This window comes from Cygnus olor, chromosome 22 (assembly GCF_009769625.2).
Source record: "Cygnus olor isolate bCygOlo1 chromosome 22, bCygOlo1.pri.v2, whole genome shotgun sequence".
Classification (NCBI taxonomy): domain Eukaryota; kingdom Metazoa; phylum Chordata; class Aves; order Anseriformes; family Anatidae; genus Cygnus; species Cygnus olor.
Genome location: NC_049190.1, coordinates 3,941,848 through 3,962,239, shown reverse-complemented (window position 1 = coordinate 3,962,239; position 20,392 = coordinate 3,941,848). Strand labels below are relative to the sequence as shown.

Below are 20,392 nucleotides of genomic sequence, written 5' to 3'. Positions count from 1 at the left end.
CTTCAAAGTGTTACCATTTAGTTTAAAAATAAATCCAGAAAAGCAGCAACTGGCGTGGCATGGAAACATTTACCCAGTCTAGCTTGCTGGATCATACTGCAGGCACGCACGTTCTACAAAGAGGGGCCAAATGCTGAAGTGTCCAGATCCCAAAGGGGAGGAGGAAGGAGGCTGAGGCAGAGGACAGTCCTGTTCCAGAAGTTGCAGAGCAGATGTCCACTGCTGTGCTTTGAAATCCAAAATATTTTCCCTGCAACCCGACCCACATTCCCCACACTCAAGGCAATTCTTCTACCAAGCTTCCCCCAAAGATTACGTACGTCACAAAGTCTAATTCAGCAAAGCACCGCTGCACGTGTGGTGGGAAGCAACCACAGCATGACGAGCTTCCTATCTCTTAGGTGGGTCAGGACGGTTTTAAAGAAAGGAACGTGTCTTTTTCTGTAATGGAGAGATGTAATATGGTGAAACATTAACCCGGAAATCTGTTAAGTCTTACTCATTTCTATCTTTACCTTGAAGAGATCTCAGTGCATCTAGAAAAAGACAAAGCCATGTCAGAGGTATTCTGTCTTTTATTCCCCACCTTACCTTTAGCCCATAGACTAATTCTCTCTCCTCACATACAAAACAGGACTTAATAAATCAGATAAAGCAATTACACATATTCACAAGTTTGTTTTTTTTTTAAGCTAGCCTATTTTCTAAGAGATCGTAGTGTTTTCTTCAAAATTCCCTTGCCGTGTTTTCTAATCACATTTCATATGTTGACTTAATTCATAATTTACTAACTTGAAGAAACAGAACCATCATAAGAAACCCATCTGTTGGTTGTTATTTTTATAGATTTAATCTGTTAAAAGCTGCTTCCTCTCAAACATGTAGCTCTCAATTATCCTTAGTTACTCAATATATTTTCCAACTGCTTCTGGCTAATACCAGATTGTCTGTATGAACAGCCAGTTCTTGCTTCATATTTTCCTGTCCCAAATGAAGCTTCAAAATTTTGGTCTTGCTGTGACAATGATTCACTAACACATAACAGAGTAACAGCTGAATAATCAGAATTGTATCACTACCAACTGATGTGTTTGCACAATTTTGTTCTCTTTCTTACCAGTAATGGATTTGACTTTATTTCTGGATAGTCTGCCAAAGTCTCGTCTGCACTTTAAAAAAGAGAAACATCGCTGGTATCATCAAATGAAGCTGGTGATTATTTTTAATGTTTTACAGATATGCTCGTATGTTTGACATGTCTAAAAAAAGACCCAGCTCTGACAAGCCAATAGCTGATTAGTCTCAAAGATGCAACTGCTAGATCAGTTCATTTCAAGGAAAAAACCAAAACAAACAAACAAACAAAAACACATTTAAAATGCTACATATGTAAGTGTTTATGTTTTTAGAAATTAGATACAGTAGAATGATTCTAAAATTCAAAATTCATTAAACTTAAGCCACTTTATGTTTGAATGGAATGGTAAATCAATATGTGGTGGTTATAGCTCGTAATTAAACAGTTCAGATATTTTTGCTTTGAAGATATCTGTAATCATTTCAAAACACTTATAAGATATGAAGGGTTCTGAAAGCAGCTACAACTTGCTTCTCCTTCTCGTGTCTGCTTTGTAAAGTTTCCAAAGATGCAATTTGAGGTAAACTGTCTCCTTTTAAAGTTGGTGGCAGAACTCTTTCCTCTTTCACCTCTTCATCTGATTGTTTTGCTGTGAAAGTCTTTGGTCTCGGAATCTTCTTAGCATATTCCAGTGCCTAAAAACATGAAGATTGCAGAAATTGTGATTAAGAGGAAACCTGTCCTTCACTTCAAGAAAATTTGGATGTTTCTATGTTGAGTCAAGTCAGTAGTTCTTCTAATTCCCGATCTTGTTTCTGGCAGCGTTCAGTATTAGACGCCTCAGTGGCAACAGCAAGAAACCTCTCCGACAGGAAAATAACCCACCTCAAGGAGATTTGCTTCCTGACACTTACCTCTGGAGGCCACCCTACATACAGAAGCATAGCATTTTTTCTTTAAAAACAAAAAAGCAACACTGTCTAGTAAGTCTCTAAACTTCATTAAAAAAAAATATCTCATTAATCTCCCGTCCCCAGTCATACCTTGCAAGGCGTTACACAGGTTAATGTGACAAAGATGGAAACAGAGCGTTTTGATGACAAAATCTAAGGAACTGATGTATCGAAAGGCCTCAAATGATAAAACATTTATTTATCAGGAACACCCAGTCTGTCCAGGATCTACACATACGATACTGAGAATATGAACAGCAGTGGGAAACAAGCCATTTTTCTACTGCAGACACTCTGCCTGTGTATATACTGAACAAATACACAGCAGATGAAGCAGAGGGAAAGGAGGGCAGTAATGGAATATTGATGGGGACAGCACATCTTGAAGAACCGCACTTCCCAGCCTGGCAGACCATTTTCTTTCATCACTTGCTTTTCCAAATATGTGTTTCCATAACAGTATGTAGGTAAACCTTCATGTGAGCATGTGAGAAGTGGGTAAAGACTATACTGTGCAAATAAGAAGTATTTCAGCTCTGTTTAACTGACCTTAGTTTCTACTGTATGATACGCTTAACTATCAAAAGCAAAAAGACAAAACTGAATAATTCAAGTTGCTGTTCTAGATCTGGCATGCATCACTGAAGCAGATCAGGGCCATGCTGAAAGAAGAACGCAAAGCAGATGCCTGTAGGACTGTCAAAGATGTACAAGACCTGTAAAGCTACCTTGCAGAGAAATTTGAAACAGTATTATGGAACTTCTGAAAGTGTGAGAGCCCCGGTTTTACCTGAGGTGTCTTTTGGTATCTGTGTTTCAGCCACGTGCTTGGAGACACCTGTTAAGTCTCAAGTGGAAGTTGCATTATCTCATGTTGTTGGTGAAAGAGACAGACCAGGAAGTCTTCTGAAGGAATCCAAAGCCCTTTTGACATCTAAAGAATGCAGTTTCATCTCTGTGGTTTATGTGACATTTGAAAATGAATGCAAGTAACTGAGGATTCAGCTGATAGTAAACTCAAAAACTTTTTTCTCTGAGGCATGCAGTTCTCATTCGTCACCTTGGAGAAATACCTAGTGTGCTTTCAGCACCAGGTGAGTGAGCTCCTGCAGAACAGATCTGATAGAACGTGGTATTTTCAGAGCTTTATTACTTCCTCCAAGATGCAAAAGGCACTCCCTTTGTTTGTTTATATATGCCATTGTCAAGTAGTCAGCTGTTGCTCATTTAGGTTATTTTTGAAGGCCAGTGAAGGCTAAAGTAATGTTGTATGGGCTTGAAAAATAAGGCCGATTACGGTAGCTATGCAACTGAATTGAAAAGAGTTTGTGATTGAGACTGGCAGGCAGGTGGGTAATAGACTAATAAGAGGTTATCTGTGGTCCATCGGAAGGGTGCACTCTGTAGTGGCATGGCCTCTAACACCGCTGTGAAATAAAGCATGTGCTGCACTGGGTAGTGTTCCTGCAGGGGTCCTGCTCTCCTTTATTCTTGCCCTTTCGCCAGGAAAACATCACTAGCTGGTTAAGCCAAGCTGAGTGCTCATAGCTTGGATGGAGCACTGCTCCACTTCCAATCGGTACATTCTCGTGATGAGCAAGGTGGATGCTTGGAGTGAAGGCTGCTGCTGGCAAAGAAATCAGCAGCTCTTGGCATACATCTACAGCAACAGAACAGATGCACAGAGCACCTGCTGAGATCCCATTAGAGTAGAAGTCCTTAGAGTTAAAGGAAAATCAACGTGGATAAAGTATTTCAGCATACTATGACTTAAATTTCCTGCTTTTCTTTTTCTTTGTGCAAAGTCCAGAATCATTCCCTGCATACATTTGACAGGAACTCTAGTCTTACCTTCTGTCTTGACACTGAAGATATGACCTGGGGTTTTGTAGGTAACCTCTGAACCAAAGCAATGTTTTTCATGTTGTGTTCCTTTATTTGCTTTGCATATTCCTTTTGTTGCTTTAACTTCTCTTTCTGACAAAAGAAAAAAAGAGTATGGTTAACTAAACATCTCAGTGGATCCATCAATGAAACACTTTTTCCACTGGAGTCTTCCGTTTACACCTCTGTTGCTGTTTAAGCTGGCTACGCTGTCGGTCATTCCTAAGCAGAACACAATGGGAAACCCTGATAAAAGGCAGTTTTTGAGTCATTCTTCATTTTTAAGAGCTTTTTCTTGGACCATATCAAGAATAGAGCTCAACAGAAATGCATCAGTTCTGTTCTAAAATGGCTGTGCTAATTTTTGTCGCCTTTTGGAGAGACTTCCAAAATCTCTGTGCTTACTTTTAGGGTCCTGAATGACATGCTTCATTTGCTTATCTGATATTCTGCTTCTTTATGTTTCCAGCAATTCATTATGCTCAAATTCAGCAGTATGCTTTACCTTGCTCCAGTTATTAATGTCAGTGACTTCTTTTCAGTGCAGTAATACCACGTTGGCATGCCAGGCTCCACAAGTGATACGGAGCTGTTAAAGACACACAGTGTCCTGGGCTATGCACCACTGTCCATTTCAATTTGAGCTCTCTAATCTGTCTCATTTATGGAAAGGCTGAAGAAATCACAGGAGCTTCTCAACATCATTTTTGCTTCCCGCTGTCCTACAATCTTTCTCTAAAGAATGCCATGTAAAGCAACTGTTGTCAGATTAACAAGGTCTCATGCAGGATAGTCTACAGCACTTTAGATATACAGCTGCTACCAGCAGAGAACAGGTCAAATGATACCAATCGTTCAGATCCTTGTTCCAAACAACCCGTTTCCATTTCAACAAGGTAATACCTGGCATTTACTTAACAGTCAGGAAAGTTTACCCAGCTATTTTCTTTTTGTGTTTACACTACTTACATCTTCTTTTTCTTGCACACTGAAGGGTAGGCAATACTAGTCCCTACAGCGGGAATGACAATACAACTCATTCATGTGAATGTATAATTTCATGATGTGCAGCTATCCCTGTCGAACTCTTTGAACTAATGCCTATTTTTAGTAGTACAAAGTCAGAGGGCTGAAATTATCCTCAATACGGTTGTCTTTCCTTCTATTTGAATCTCCCCTTAGGATCTCAAGCTAGACCTAGAGTCAAGGACACAAAGTACAGACAAACATGAGCTGCTTCTTAGCGATGATTTCTTTGCCATTCTCTCCTGCCTAAGCTCACGTTGCACAACTGAAAAGCAGACTGTATGATGGGCACCACTTACTTTTTCCTTGATGGCTTCATAGTCAGGTCCCAGGCCTCCAAGCTTCACATCCAGATTCATGTAGGCCTTTGAGCTATACGGCTGAAAAACACACCGTCGTGAGAGATTTCCCTTTATATGATTTCATGGAGAGCATAACTAAAACCAGTCTTGTAGTGGACAACAAACTTAAGAGCACAATTCAACTTACAGTCTCTGTCTTACCTCTGGCATGGCTCATTTCAAAGATTGTAAGTGACCAAAAAGATTGAGTTAATTGCAGAAATCAAATTACACTGTATTTCCTTTGAATCCAGATGGGTAATTGCCAGTCATCCACATTACAAAGCAATACTTTCTCAGTCAAAAATCATTTTTTGAGAGCTTTAAACAGGTTATAGTGACCCAATTGACAGTTATCAGAATGAAATTCCAAAGAAACTATTATAAGAGAAACATAAAAGTAACTGATTTTGGTGTCTGCCCTGTTTTCAGCTGGGATAGAGTTAATTTTCCTCCTCGTAGCTGGTACGGTGCTGTGTTTTTGGATTTAGGATGAGAATAATACTGATAACACACCGATGTTTCAGTTGTTGCAGAGCAGTGCTTACATTAAGTTGAGGATTTTTTTTGGCTTCTCACACCGCCCTGCCAGTGAGGAGGCTGGGGGTGCACAAGAAGCTGGGAGGGGACAGAACCGGGACAGCTGACCCCAACTGGCCAAAGGGATGTCCCATACCATGTGGTGTCATGCTGAACGATTATGTGGGGTGGCTGGCCGGGGTGGGGGAACCCTTCCTTATTATTTCCCTTCCCTTTCTGTCCTATGAAACTGTCTTTATCTCAACCCATGAACCTTCATTTTTTCCCCTCCCGATTTTCTCCCCCATCCCACTGGGGTTGGAGGTGATCAAATGGCTGCGTGGTGCTTAGCTGACTGTTGGGTTAAACCACAACAGTGGCAAAAAAAATAGGCAAATATTATTAGTAATAGTAACAATTCTTCGTTCTCAAAACTGCAATGCAAAATTGTACACAGACAGATGAAAAATGTAGGCCTTGCAGCACAGATAAAGCTTTACAAATGCATAGGGAAGACAGAAGATGAGGGATAGATGACACCATTTGAACCCTTTGTGACTTTTCTACAAAAAATGCCCCCAATACTTCCAGAATTTTAAAACTCTGTTAAGAAGACTAGGATAATTTTAAAAAAAATGGACAAAGTTTTAAAAACTTGGCAGTGGGAACTAATTACAATCAGCTCTGTAGTAATTTTAATCACAAAGCAGTGCAGAATCACCAACAAATTTCTATATGCAAATAAAATGTGCATATATTCAAGTTAAACTCAACTGCGAAGAAACTAAATCTATGCACTGAAATTTCTATTTGATGTCTGTGTCAGTTATCCCTACTCTTTTCTGATATATTTATATCTTATATCCTCTGTGGGATATAAACGGTCCTGTTCTCTGTGGCATTCCTCACATGTAAAGTGTAAGAAAGCTACTGAAAATACAGGACAGAAACATGGTTTGAACTCAGGGAAACAGAAAGGGAAGGAAATCTGCCCTTCAGTTACTATCATAATCCAGCTAATTCTTCTTAGGGGCATTCAGGCAGCAATACACAAACGCCCTCCTAGATGAAGCACATGAGTAATTACTCCAGATTAGTTTGTCTGTCCTGAGACATGGAGCTAACTTTGTAAACATTTAATTTGTCATGGAGACACAGGGATATCTCTATTCTCTTCCACTGCATCTGTGTTAACTGGTTACAGCATGAAATCTGAATACACATCAGAAACAAAAAGAGCCAAGTTTTAACAAGGACCACAATGGGATTGTCAGCAGACCTGTAATAATGTTTATGCCGTTAGCTTTACAAATCCTCTAAGTTTGGTCTTGTTCAGTTTGATTCCCTTGGAAACCAAGAGATTTGAGTTGGATAGCAAATGAGCATGACCCAAGATAATGGTTTGCTCACATCTGAAGCCTGGCTACCTGCTGTTTTATACAAACAGCTTTATTCCAAATCTTTTTATCACTGGATACCTTAAAGGACAAAAACTGCTCTGTGTGTTCTTAAAGCTAATCAAGAATGAAAGTGACGTAGAGGCGGCAGTGAACTGCCTCGCTCTCTAGATTAAAATAATTTGGTCAAACAAAACTACCAGTAAATGTCTTCATCTTCAGTGTCTATTTCCACATTTGTGATATTTAATGCTCTGGGCAAGTCATTGTGCGTCAGTGTGTGCTCTCTGTAATAACAAAATAGTTCTCAGTCCCTGTTCCTTCCCTTTTTTTTTTTTTTTTTGAGTGAAGATCTTTGGTTTATCAAGAAAAAAAATCAGAGGAGGAAGTAAAAAGGTAAAATTGCCCAATCTATGTCTACTTGATTACCTTCTTGTAGACTTTAGGCTGTTTTTGCTTTTCCATTTGCATGAGATAACCTTCAGAGTTGCTTCGGTTTATTTTTGCTTGATTTCCTTCACCTCTCTTTGGATCCACCTCTGAATCACTTCTGGCCTGTAGAATTATAGGTGGAAGCGGGCAGAACAAGTGCCTGTCATCAGCTAAGCGAGCTTCTTTAGGATGAGACATTTCTTGGTGATGTTGCTCCATGGTTGGTGTAAGCTGGGAGGCTGTAGAAGGGGCTGCTGGTGACCGGGAAGGCCTCAAAAAAGAAAGAGAAGGAAAAAAAAAAAGATATTTATTTGTATACAGCAGATAGCTCTACTAGTAGTCTGTACAAAGAATCACTGCTCATGGAATATAATGGGAGCACGAAGGTGGACACATGGGCATTTCACAGGGACTGACTTTGCTTGCACCCAAGTGAACAGAAACTGTCTAATATGAATGGAAAAAATATAGATGGGGATATTTTTGGCTTGATGCAAAGCTAGCTTACATCAATGAAAACTGCCTTTAAAGGGCTTTGGATCAGGCCTGCTAAGTGTTGAAATAATTAATTCTTTGTCTATTTGAAATAAAACCTTCATTTTTATCAAGGCAGGTGAAATTCTACAGAGCTGATACTAGATTTTCATGCTCAACATGCCAACAGTGTCCAGCCTTTACTCCCAGCACATGCGCACAAAGACTTTTAGCTCCTACACTAACATGGGACACCTAGAATAACGATTGAATCTTACTGATTGTGCATGTGGCTATCCATGATGGTAAACGTGGACAACTTTTAAAACCCTTGTGGTAAACCAGAATTGGCACTAGAATAACTCTGGATATTCACCCTGTAAGGCAAATTTTGATATAACTCTATACAGTATAGCTTAGGCACAGTGCTCTTTGCTATCTGTTTTTTTTTTGTTAAACTTCATCTTCTAGTCTTTAAGGGAAACTTTCAGTCATAGAAAATTCTTTGTGCAAGAGAGAATAGAGTATAAAATGGTCCTTTTCCAATGATATATAAAAAAATCAATAGTAGGAATGAATCTTAAGTTAGTAGTAATCTATAGTGGTAGGCTTGTAGCAGAAGAATTCTATCGTTTAGACTAAAAAAAAAATCATTTTCTTGTTCATTTCTAATTTATCAGGGTATCATAGTGTTACCATAATATTGTTTCAACACATATCCTTACCTTAAACTACTGACAGCATAGTTGTGATAGCTTTTTTGTGCATAATCGTGCCTCTTGCAATCCTGAAGTGATACACGATCCTTTACCAGTTCTTGAAAATTAGCATTAAAAGTAGATGAAATATTCCTCCGATTTGGATATGCTTGACCACCGGTACTGCCATCTCTTAGAAAAACCTGCGCAGTATCATGCTTGTATAGACGTTGCTGGTCATGTGGAAGTCCATTTGGAAGTTGATGCTGGTGTTTCTTGGTCTCGTTGCTGGTATATGCTGGTGACATAACCTCTGCTGGGTTAAATTTACGTAGTGTTGGGTGAATAGGATAGGTAGATGTGGTAAAATCCTGATTAACAAAATGTCTCGGATTTGGGAAATTTATTAAGCTATTTTTGGAATTTGCTGCTGTGTTAGTGTCAGGTCCAACAGAAAGACTTGGGCACAGCCATTTCTGCGGTGCGCTGCTGTTGTCTTGCTCCACTGCCTGTGTGGGAGCTGTCCGAAATTCTGACGTTTGGTGATGCCGAGGCTTTGGTTCTGCTAGTCTTCCTGGTGGCTGTTGGTTATCACTCCGCGAGAAAGCTCCCCCTTTGAGACTCTGGTTGGATTTTATTTTATTTCTCTGGGACCACTTGTTTTGGTGCTCCTAAAACAAGTTATCAAAAGGGGGGTGAATTTCAGTTGTTGCTATTTTGCATGTTCCTTAAGATCAACAATATGCGAGCTTATGGATAAGTTTACATATGCCCACAGTCCCAACCTGAAAGGGGTTACAGCAATGTTTTATATGTTTGAATGAGTACTGGGATGGAAATTAATTTTAAAAGTGAGCTCTTCACAGAGTGACATGTTAAAGGAAAAGCATCTGTTTCCTGAAGTCTAGTATGGTACGGACAACAGTCTTATTTTGTGGCATTTGTTTCTGGATTTGGGACGTTTTTGAATTAACAAAACATGTTCTGATGGAAGGGCCCTTAAAGAGACCTAGGTATGGTAAATTGTACTAAATGTCATGAAGAGATAGCTATGTACACTTTATTAGACTGGTCCACAGCAGAAAAAAATGTATGTCAATGATTTAAATGATTTCACTTCTAAACCAAGCACTCCTCCCTGTCCTGTGTCCTGAAAAAACATTATCCAAATGGTAAAGAAACAATTTAAAAATTTAAGCACACCAGGACTACTGTGTTCTGATAAACAGACATACTCCAAATCTGGAGTTTATTCACTGCTTTCCCATTACAGCATCAGGTATTGCCCATTTTGAGGAAAGGCATGGCTTTCCTTCTAGGTAATATACAAATCCATTCTCAGTCCATTTAATCTTTGTCAGCACTAAAATCCTCCATTTCATCCTCCTGTCTCTCTAGGGTTCTTTTGTTAGCAACACTTGCAACCACTACATAGCATATGCACTCAGAATAACTACTTAATGGTAGGTATTAAATCCACATATAGAGCAGCATGTTTTGGCGAAAGCTTTAGCACTGGGGAATCCTGACTCCTGGTGCCAAGATGATGATTTGTTAGCTCGACCTCTGCTGTAGCGATTAGTGTTCTGGCATACTGTGCCAGCGGTGGAAAGCACCAACTGCTGCCAAACTGACTCTAGGCCAATGTTTTCCCATTTAAATGGAACGAGCAGCTCAGTGAAATACCTCTCTAGCTCTGAAATTCCATATTTCGAGCACATCTCTTAAAAGGAACAGCAGCATAACATCTTGTTTGTAAAAGTGCAGCTTCCACTCTTAAATGAATTTAAACCATCTGCTTGAATTACTTCACATACATTCAATACAAAGTCAGTGACTAGGTTTGCTAGTAATAATTCCAGTTAGCTCGAAGTTCTCATTCTGATCTTGTTTTTTTTCACCAGTGATGACAAACAGGTCTCTCTTATTGTTCCAAAGAGTACCCCATTATATTGGTTTGAAAGGCCAGCATAAAACAAATCTTTTGTGCAAGAGGAGGTCACTGCAACATTTTCTACTTGTAACATTTTCTGTTTTATGGCAGCCCCTTGATGTTCACTGGGATTTTTGGGGACAAGTAATGCAAGGGCAGTTAAATTCTATCTCAGAATCCTCATGAATGAGGAAACATGACAATGTACTAATTTGCTCTTTTACATTATCAAACAAATAATGTCCTAAACAGATGTGACTCTTTAAGCTCATAATTTCTTGGGGCTTGGAGATCTATTTTGATTTAAAACCATTTAAGTCAATTAAAATCATTAAAATCATTTAAAATCACTCTAGAAATAATCAGCTTGAAATATTCAAACTTGCACGCTTTTACTTATATAATTCAATTATTGTGTTCTATTGAAAAGGAACCTTGAGCTGCTGTGACTTCAGGTACCATTTGTCTTCAGGGCCCATTTTCACATTCTGGAATGGTAGGACACTCTGATCTGGCTCCTTATCAACAGTTTTAGCATCTGCAACCTAAAAAAAACAGAATGTTTATGGCCACACATAAAGATAGCCCAGCCATATAAAAGGATTTAAAAGTCCTGGGAAAGGATGAGAAATAATTTGACTCCCAGTAAAGCTAAAATGGTCAACTTAGGCATTATATAATAGACGGCAAGAAAATGAATGGCTGAAAGAACAAACGAAAAGGAAGGAAAAAACAAACAACAGCAGCAGTGTGGTAGCAGGGAGTATTCCTTCCACTTTTAAGGAGAAGAGAGGAAAAGAAAATTGCAGAAAGTATGCGGCACAGAAATCTACTTGTAACTTTCAAATGCCTGGGCTCCTCAATTTATATGAAAGTCAGTGAATGTACCTAGTAAAAGATCAGCTAGACAGTCGTCATTGCCCAGGAAATCAGCCAGTGCACCAAGATACTGATGGATAAACACACCACAGCAAGGTCTCGAACAACACGGTCACGTGGAAGAAGATGGCAAAACACAGCGATATTGGTAGGAAAGTACAAGGAGTAGCTACAGAAACAAAAAACAGCCAAAAGGGCAACACTATCAAACTGCTTTTGCAAAACAGCAAGCCCACAAACAAGAACAACATCTTCGTGTGGTCACAGCCATAGTAGCGCGATGTCTGGAAATTAGATTTGAGCAATTACTCAAGGGTGGCTGCTGGCTCTGCAGATTTCAAAGCCAAGAGATATCTGTGTAGATAAGGTAATAATGAAAAATTTTATTGAAGGCATCAAACTTTTTTTTCAATCTGTAAAGTTTCACAAAACAGAATGCTTTCTTACTTTTTATTTATACTTGTGCTGTCTGAAATTATCCTGCTGTGTTCTCTAGGAGGTGTGATCTCAGTGAAGTGTGCAGTCCCACAATAAAGAAACAACTTTTGTAGTTGTAGGGGCTTGCTTGTAGTAGGAGTGGCTGCAGAGTGATGCTGGCTAAAGCAGAAGTTGCAGTGATGAGGTATTTGTGACTAAGGTCAGTAGTACTAATGGAAAATCATCATGGTGAAATCAGCGTGGAGGAAGTGTTAAATCCTTCTGGGGAGCCGAGACCCATATTTTGGGGTGTAGGAGATTGGGAGAACTAGAAAAAGGTAGCTAGGGTCCCTTGCTGAGTTTTCAGGTGACCTCACTGCCCCAGACGACCATGCAGATTCTATAGCTGTCGCTAGAAAAGGTAACAGACCGAAAGTTACCTCGTAGGCTTCCTGGTGTGGATAGATGTAGCTCTGCAGTCAGGAAGATGTTTTTGGTGGAACCAACTGACTCACTGCACTGATAGTTTACTGGGCAGGTAAAGCATACTTCTACATTATCTCTTTGAAAGAGGAACAGGACACAACCTCTGCCAGCATTTTTTGTGAACTATTCTATTAATACCAATCAAATTGAGAAAATGATCAAATGAAATTGCATTTTGAGCATCATAAGCTGTGTAATGCCTATTCTGTTAAATTGAGGCCCATAATTGCTTCTCTACTGAAAAGATACAACAAAGACAGCAATCATGGCATGTCATTATCCCAGACTAGAAAACCGGCCTTTGCAGTGAGGACTTCAAAGGCTTGTGGTTCTCGAATTGCATTTGGCTGCTATTGTTGAAGCGCAGGCAATCTTGATTAGGTGTTTACACTGAGGTAAGGCGCAGTGCACAGAGAGTCTGAGTGCCTTGGTCTAGAGCCATTAAAAAATTGTACATTATGTTCCTTGCTTTGAAGTAAGGGGCTTGTAGGTAGGAAAGCAACTCATATTGAGTACAGCTGAGCTAGATTTGGCTGCTACTTCTCTCTCTTTCTCTCTCTCTCTCTCTCTCAAAGAAACTCATCATCGGGTTCTTAAAGAATCAGGCAACACTGCCAAGAAGTTGATGCTTTATAAAATGCTATATAAATTAGTAAATATACAGATCGACACGCGTTTATGGTATGTTTTGGTACATGTAGGTTGCTGTCTGTATGCACAGAGGTAACATCTGTAAATCTTTCAAGGATGAGGCTGCAAATATTTTACCTAATATTGTGTCAGTTGAATAAACTTGTGTGCAATGCACTTATTTCAGTGTCCACAACCATTTCATTATGTCAGTACCTGACACCTAACAGTGACTGTATTGATAAGAACAGCTTTAACATCCTGCAAAGCTCCTAATAATCAAGTTTAGGAAAAAAATATAATATTCAGAATGTGTTTAATTGCTGCAGAAGAATACGTGTGGCTTGTTTGCATCCCCGCATACTTGCTATTTTTGCACTTTCGATAGTTTTTCATAGGAGGTGACTGGCCTAAGTGAGAAGACTCGACGGTTGAATTGAGCACCTTGAGTCTCGAGATGTTTGGATTTCATTCTCTGTGCTGCAAATTGTCTGAAGACTTTTTTTTGGATTTTTTTAATGGGCTTCCTGCCCTGAAGCCCTGATGGACCCCTGTGTTTCACTGGAGCACTGTGAGATCCTCGGCAGTTTGTCTTCTGGCCTGTGAAACCATCTGTCGGATAGTAAGGCTTTGGACCTCACTTCTCCGCTTCAAGTGAAATGGAGAATAACCCAGCGGCGTTGCTGCTGTAAAGTAGGTATGAGTGATGTTACCCTTTGTAAAACTCCCTCTTAGTTCACACCTGCAGCATAGATTGTACTTTTCCTCATCTCTCTCCAGGTTTCCCTTCTCAGCCCTCCTGATGCTGTCAGACGTTCACCCTGGCACTGACTCCACATGCACCAGTTTTGGGGCAGTGCCAGCCTTAACCACCCCTCTTCCTCTGCTCTGTAACCCCCCAGCTCCTTTGCACCAGCACCAGCAAACTATGGGGTTTGCTGGATGGCCACAAGAAGGGTGAGGGTTATGGGAGCTGCTGAAGCCAATACTTCTGTCAAGTCACATCAGCCAAGGTATTCACAGCAGAAGACAGAGAAGTCCTGATGCTGTTCAAGGTGCTTCGCAGGCAGTGCTGGGTTTCTTTTATCACCCGTACTCAACAAAAAATGGAAGTTCCCTAAAACGGGCAGGTGGATAGAAAGTGCAGCTTAAGCCTAATGGCTGCAGGAGTGGGGCTTGTTGAGCCTAGCAAGATACAGGCTGGAAATACCTTGCAAAGTAGGAAAAAAATTCCAGAGGGGAAAAAACATTTTAAGCCATGAGACAATGTCGATAGAAGAGCAAACCCGAAGTGAATGAATCTAGACTGGAAGCTGGGTTTCTAATCATTAGAGGAATGACATTCTGAAAGAGCTTTTCAACAGGGGACAACATAGTAATGAATTTTAGGAAGACTTGGGTATAGCCACGGGAAGAATTCTTCAGCGTGCCTGGGGGTAACAGCAGCAGACGCTTTTAGGGATGCAGGACGTTTGTTTAGCTCTCAGTCCTAGAGCATGTTCAAACGCTTGGTTTCTGTGAAGCTGACGGTGGGTTCTCTTACACATTGTTGGAAGATCGCGGCTCACGGGTCAGTTTTGGTCAACAAGATGGAGGGATGGATGTCTTCATTAAGACCAAGAGAGGTAAGGAATTCTTCCTACGTCTATTCCTGGCAAATCCAGAGCTAGCTGACCGAAAATGGTGCTGCTGCTGCTGCTGCTTCATCAACTTGTTGAGGAAAGAACCACACCTTTCTGCACACGTGCTGCCTGGCTCCTGCTATGGTACAGCTCTGCTATCCCCCAGGCTGCCTCAGCAAGGTAATCTTAGAATATAGTCCTGATTTTAACAGTGGTTTTGTTACTGTTGTTGTTTGTTTTTCTTTTACATATCTTTCAATAATCTTTCAAATATCTTTCAGTCTACACAATGAATTCCCGATCCCTGGCTCCGATACTTAAATATGAAACACTTTGAGAATTCTCAAAGAGTGAACATAATCACATCAACACAGCTTTAATTAGTAGCCATCTACACTAATTATTTTTACCATCAACTAAATTATAACCGAAAAAAACAAGTGCTTTTAATAGCTCTGATAGAAAAGAGCTTGCCCACCACTGCACTCATTGTAATGTAGTCAGCAGATGCCCTCTAGTGTTGTGTCAACTGTTCATTAGCCTTGGAAAATGTGGCACTCGAAACAGAAAGTCTCTGTAGTTTTGCAAGGTAAGAATTATCTGTGTTACAACTTGTGGAGCGATTCAGTGACATCCACCTCGCCGTTATGCATAATGTGCAGCAAGGAAAAGCAACAAACTCTTGTATAATGGTTCATTAGGAACTGTCGTTACATTTCCACTTAGTCCTTCATACAGGTTGTCTGACATTTCGCAGCCAGTCATTAGGCCAGGCACTTCAAATCCCCGTACTGCACATTCCCAGCATTTGCTGACGGCGTGCAAATACAAGGTTTGGTCTGGCTGCGAAAGCAAGCAGGGGGAAAGGGCTGGCTGACCACCCAAACTTAACACATCTTTCCCGGATACTCCCAGATGTGTGACCCTAAAGGTCAGTGTTGAGCTTGGCCCCTGAAAGCAGTGTGACCACAGGGCGTTTTCTCAAACTCAAATGTAACTTTGCGTGCACCATTTTGTTAGGATCAGCGTGGGTGGAAAAACGCTAATGTAAATTTTTAAGCCAAACGTCAAGGTTTCCTACTGCAGTTACATATATAATTGTGATTATAATACGGAGCACGAACAGGTGAACCAGATTCCCATCAGAAATCTTACGTTATCAGTTGCATGATGGTCCCACACAAACCTGTAATATCATGCAGCTGTTCTATTTTAACGTTAGACCCCAGTTTATACAGCCCTCAGTCTACACCAACTAGAAACCTTGTCAAAGTCACCTACCTGCTCTTGAAGAACTTCTCCTTGCTTTTTGCTGTGTAACTGAAGATACGAATTTTTCTTGTCTGTACGTAATCCCAAAGTCCGTTTATTTTTCTCCACGAAGTCTTTTTTTGCTCTTTGGGGTTGATTTTCTTGAATCTGAAGAGAAAAAGCACTGCTGTGCGCACTGGGACTATGCCTGAAATAACAGCCATCTGCAGATTCCTTCCCTCTGGTATGTAACCTAAAAGGCTCACTGCTGATGAAGGCATTTGGTTCATGAAAGCTTAGTAATTCTGAACCAAACTCAGAAAACGAATCCTGCAACTTTGCCTCCAGTTGATTCTTTTCTTCTGGAGAGCCACTGGAATGGAGGTAAAATGAATCCTGTGAAAAGTCCACACTGCCTCCTCCAGCAACGTGATGTGGTTTTTCTGTCTCAGGAAATTCTGCTACCGCTTTTGTGTTCTTCCAGTTAGGATTGTACCTTAGGCTGAAATATTTGTCTACAGACTGCTGCTCCCTGTTTAAAAAAAGAAACACAGAATTATTTATGTATAAACTGTATATCTCCTACATTTTTCAGTGTGCAATTTGAGCCTACAAAAGTTCTGCAAACATGGTCAATTGAAATAGTTCAGTGCATACAGTATGACCATTTGTTGGATCCGGAGCAGAACACTTTTATCAAACATGTTTTGAGTAGAAAATTTAGGCAGGACCTCCTTTTCGTTTTTAATTTTCATCATCAGTGAATGATAAATTGGCCTAATGTTCAGATCACAGAGGAATACTGTGGAATACTTATAAGTACACGTAGCACCAATTAAAAGATGAAATGTTTTATCTGTATGTTACTGCTTCTATTGTTTCCGCTATAATGATGTAACCTACAAAACCCGGTAAAAATGTTGTGTAAAATAAGAGTGATATACCTGTAAGATGCTGCTCTCAAATCTCAATTGAACTATCTGTCTAAGCAAGAACAGCCTACAGCGCTGTCTTTTTATTCTCTCTCATTCCATCATGATACTTGATGTTTCAATAAAAACTATATATGAAAGATTTAAAGTCACTTCTCATTAAAAAAACAGGACGTAACTGAGTTGACTGGTACAAAAACATAATTCAGAAAGGTTTGTGGGCTTGGCATTCTTCTTTTTTTTTTTTTTTTTAACCAGTGTCCAAACAGTTGCTCTGAACTGTATTTGTCACAATGCAAACAACGATGGTCTGCCTTAAAAATGACACAACTGATTCTGTTTACAATTTATATTCTGATCCAACAGAAGGAAAACCAACTGCCTGAGCCAAATACACACAAATTGGCTCCCAGGAGATGGGTGGGCAGTGGCAGGAATAAGGAGTATGGAAGAAAGCTTTTAACACTGTTTTTTCTTAACTGGACCTGCAGTATAGCCCCGGTTTCTTGGACACTGGTAAAGAGCGAGCCTTTCAAAGGGACGTTTACAGGTATCGAAAACAGCTGACCCTTCAGCCCCAATCAAAAGAAATGTACTGATCTTGCTGTATTTCTCTAAACTGTGGCATAGTTAATTATATTAACGTTGCCATAAATCATTTACTCATTCTTTCTAAACTGGTTAAGTATATGCCTGTATTTCAAGCGGCTCCTAAGTCATAAAATAGTCTGTTTCTCTCGCAATGCTTTTCATTTCAGTTCAGCATCGGTGCCATGGTACCCTGTATACTAGAGATTAGACGATTTACACCAGTGAAAACATTATTATTCGTAGTCGTCATACACCGCAGGTAAACAGAAATAGGTGACCATATTTTGAAATGAGTACAGAAATATGTGATATAATTGTAATGATTCAAATAACAGAGTATAATGCTAGAGAGTTCTATTGTGCCGAAATAAGTGCACAGCAGCTCAATTGTATTATGCAGGCCAGGTCACCGCGAGGGAACAAAATGAGTGTGAAGAGCTCCTTCATCTCTAATCATCTGCAGACAAAAAGTGCACCTTTTATTCCTCCCCCCAACTTGATATAAAGGTTAGATGGACTCTGTACTCATCAACAAAAGTGTTGTGCGCAGACAACAGATGCAGCGTTTCCTCTTCAAATTCCGAGGTTAGTAATGGATGTAGAGAGGGGGTTTCATATGCATATGCTGTGATATTTGCTCCGGTTAATGGACTGTGTTTGAGTACTTACTAGGCTAAGTTCAAACAAAATAAAATCAAATTTCCATTTAATGAAGAGCCTCGCATTCAGCATAGTATTCAGTCAAAAAAATTACTAAAAATTAGAGCATGTTTCTAGTACAATTAACATCATTTGCACTCACAATAAAATGTTCAATAACTGGCCATTTTGCCTGTTGAGGAGGTGAATAAAAGCATGCTATTAATCATTTAGCCTTCATTTGTTTGCCATTTTATTTTAAGTAGACAATTAAATTGAAACTGCACATTATTATTACTTCAGGTTTAATTTAATCCCTTTAAATTTGAGAATTATTCCCAATTTATACAGTGTTAAACCTTTTATGCGTATGACAGCGAATTAAATTTTATTTATGTGCCAAGTTAATGCTTTCTAAAGAATGTTTAAAGATGATGGTAACCTCTGCTTATTTTTTATTTTAGATTTATGCAGTTTTAAGGACAAAACTGTGTTTTTTCAACCCATCAGTTTTTGCCTGTAGGTTTCCTTACAGGCAGTGGCCTAGTTTGCGCAGCACAGGTCTTTCTGCAAGAAATGAAAAGGGTCAGTGCTTGTCCTTGGTGTCTCCCTGATCACAGCTACAAAAATCCTCTTGTCCACAATCTCAGAGCTGCTGCACAAATCAGTTTACCACATCCTACCTTCTTTCCTGCCTGTTATAGAGGCAAATAAATAGGCATGTAGCATTTGCAACTGTATGTAGTGTCCAGAGCCAGTACATGGGGGGTTCGTGAGTGATCTTTCTGTCCCATCTTAACCTCCTGCACTGGTGTTTTAGCCAACCTGATAAACAGTTGAGGCTACGCTGGAAAAATGGGTATAATAATTATGAATGTGAGCAAGATGAAACAGTAGTTTTGCATGTAACTCAGTCCTTAGGTGTTTATAACAGCATTTTGGCAATCTAAGTTGGTCTTGAAGATGTAATATATATTCTGAGGGATGTAAGGCTGTAAAGAGTTAGATCATGCCTTACCTTCCATTACTCTCTTTCTCTTGTGTTCCATTTGTATATTGATTTGTGTCATACTTAACTCCTTGTTCTCTTAAACTCATCTCCTCCAAGCTATCTTCTTCTTCTAAGCTGTCACTCTCCAACTCATCAGCATACAGTCCTACCAACTCTTCATTTTCACGAATTCGCTGCTGGAGTTCCAGCTGATATTGTCTCTCTTGAACAAGGCTTTCGGAATCGGACCCTTGGGAGTCGGAGGCAAAGCCCCCTTCACTTTCGGAGGTCTTTTTCCAATGTGCAGGATGAAACTGTGGGTGCGTGAGTACTCTTTGAGGAAAAGGTTTTTTACTCATGTCGTAAGTGCTTGGAGAAGAAACTGAAATATACTTCGTACCTGAAGAATTCATTCTGTGCTTTCCACTGATGGTATGCACCGACCCTGTATTTGGAAAACATGACAATAAGCTCAGAGATTGTTTCTCTATGATAAGGGTTATATTTGTTAAAAGGTGGTCTCATGGGTAGTATCACTGGCTGAAGCTCAGAATTTCTTTTTCTATGGTTAAAATAATTTGTTACTTTCATCTGTGACACAGATTTGCCTTCAAGCAATATCAAGGTCCCTATACTGCAAATGAATGTTTTAGTAAACGAATTTGCCTTCAACTGGCGTATTACTGGTAACAGAGGTAACCATGTAGAAAACAGCTGATGACAAAGAAGACAAAGCTAAGACAAAGCAATGAAACTTTGTCACCTTCACAGAGGTAAAAGCGATTTGATTTATCCCCTTTCTCCTCACCTCACCGGGCAAGCTGCCAGAGGGAGCGTGTGCCTGACAAGGAACGCGGTGAAAGGCCAGCAAGACGTCCGGAATTAGATGATTTCATCGGGCTGCGTTTACATTTTCACAAGTCCCTTGCACCCCTGGATTCGTACAGGACACCGTGACGGCGAAAGCCACCGTTTAGCCAAGAAAAGCACGCAGGTGAGTGAGAACTTTGCCTACAACAGGCCGCGGCCCCGCCACCGGCTGAGGCGAGGCCTTGCGGGCTGCCCCCTCCGTGCACCGGCCCCGGGCCCGACAACAGGCACCCCTGCCGGCACCCCCCGCCGTAGTAGGTTGGGCCGCGCCGTCGCCATGGTTACACAGGTGGACGCGGCGCCGCACATACCAAGTGTCAGGCCGGAGAGGGGGGGACGCGCTGTACCG

General features: G+C 40.3%; 1 protein-coding gene across 1 annotated transcript; it reads right to left on the bottom strand.

Annotated features, from left to right (window-relative positions):
- Positions 1–572: 572 nt before the first annotated feature.
- Positions 573–20,284, bottom strand: JHY (junctional cadherin complex regulator). The gene is made up of 9 exons (XM_040534527.1): positions 19,982–20,284; positions 19,201–19,618; positions 16,051–16,552; positions 11,170–11,280; positions 8,830–9,473; positions 7,628–7,901; positions 5,241–5,321; positions 3,883–4,008; positions 573–1,773 (listed from the first exon to the last, which is right to left on the bottom strand). The coding sequence occupies exons 2-9, from the start codon at positions 19,584–19,586 to the stop codon at positions 1,570–1,572; spliced, it is 2,328 nt and encodes a 775-aa protein (XP_040390461.1). The 5' UTR covers positions 19,587–19,618; positions 19,982–20,284; the 3' UTR covers positions 573–1,569.
- Between the last annotated feature and the right edge of the window lie 108 nt (positions 20,285–20,392).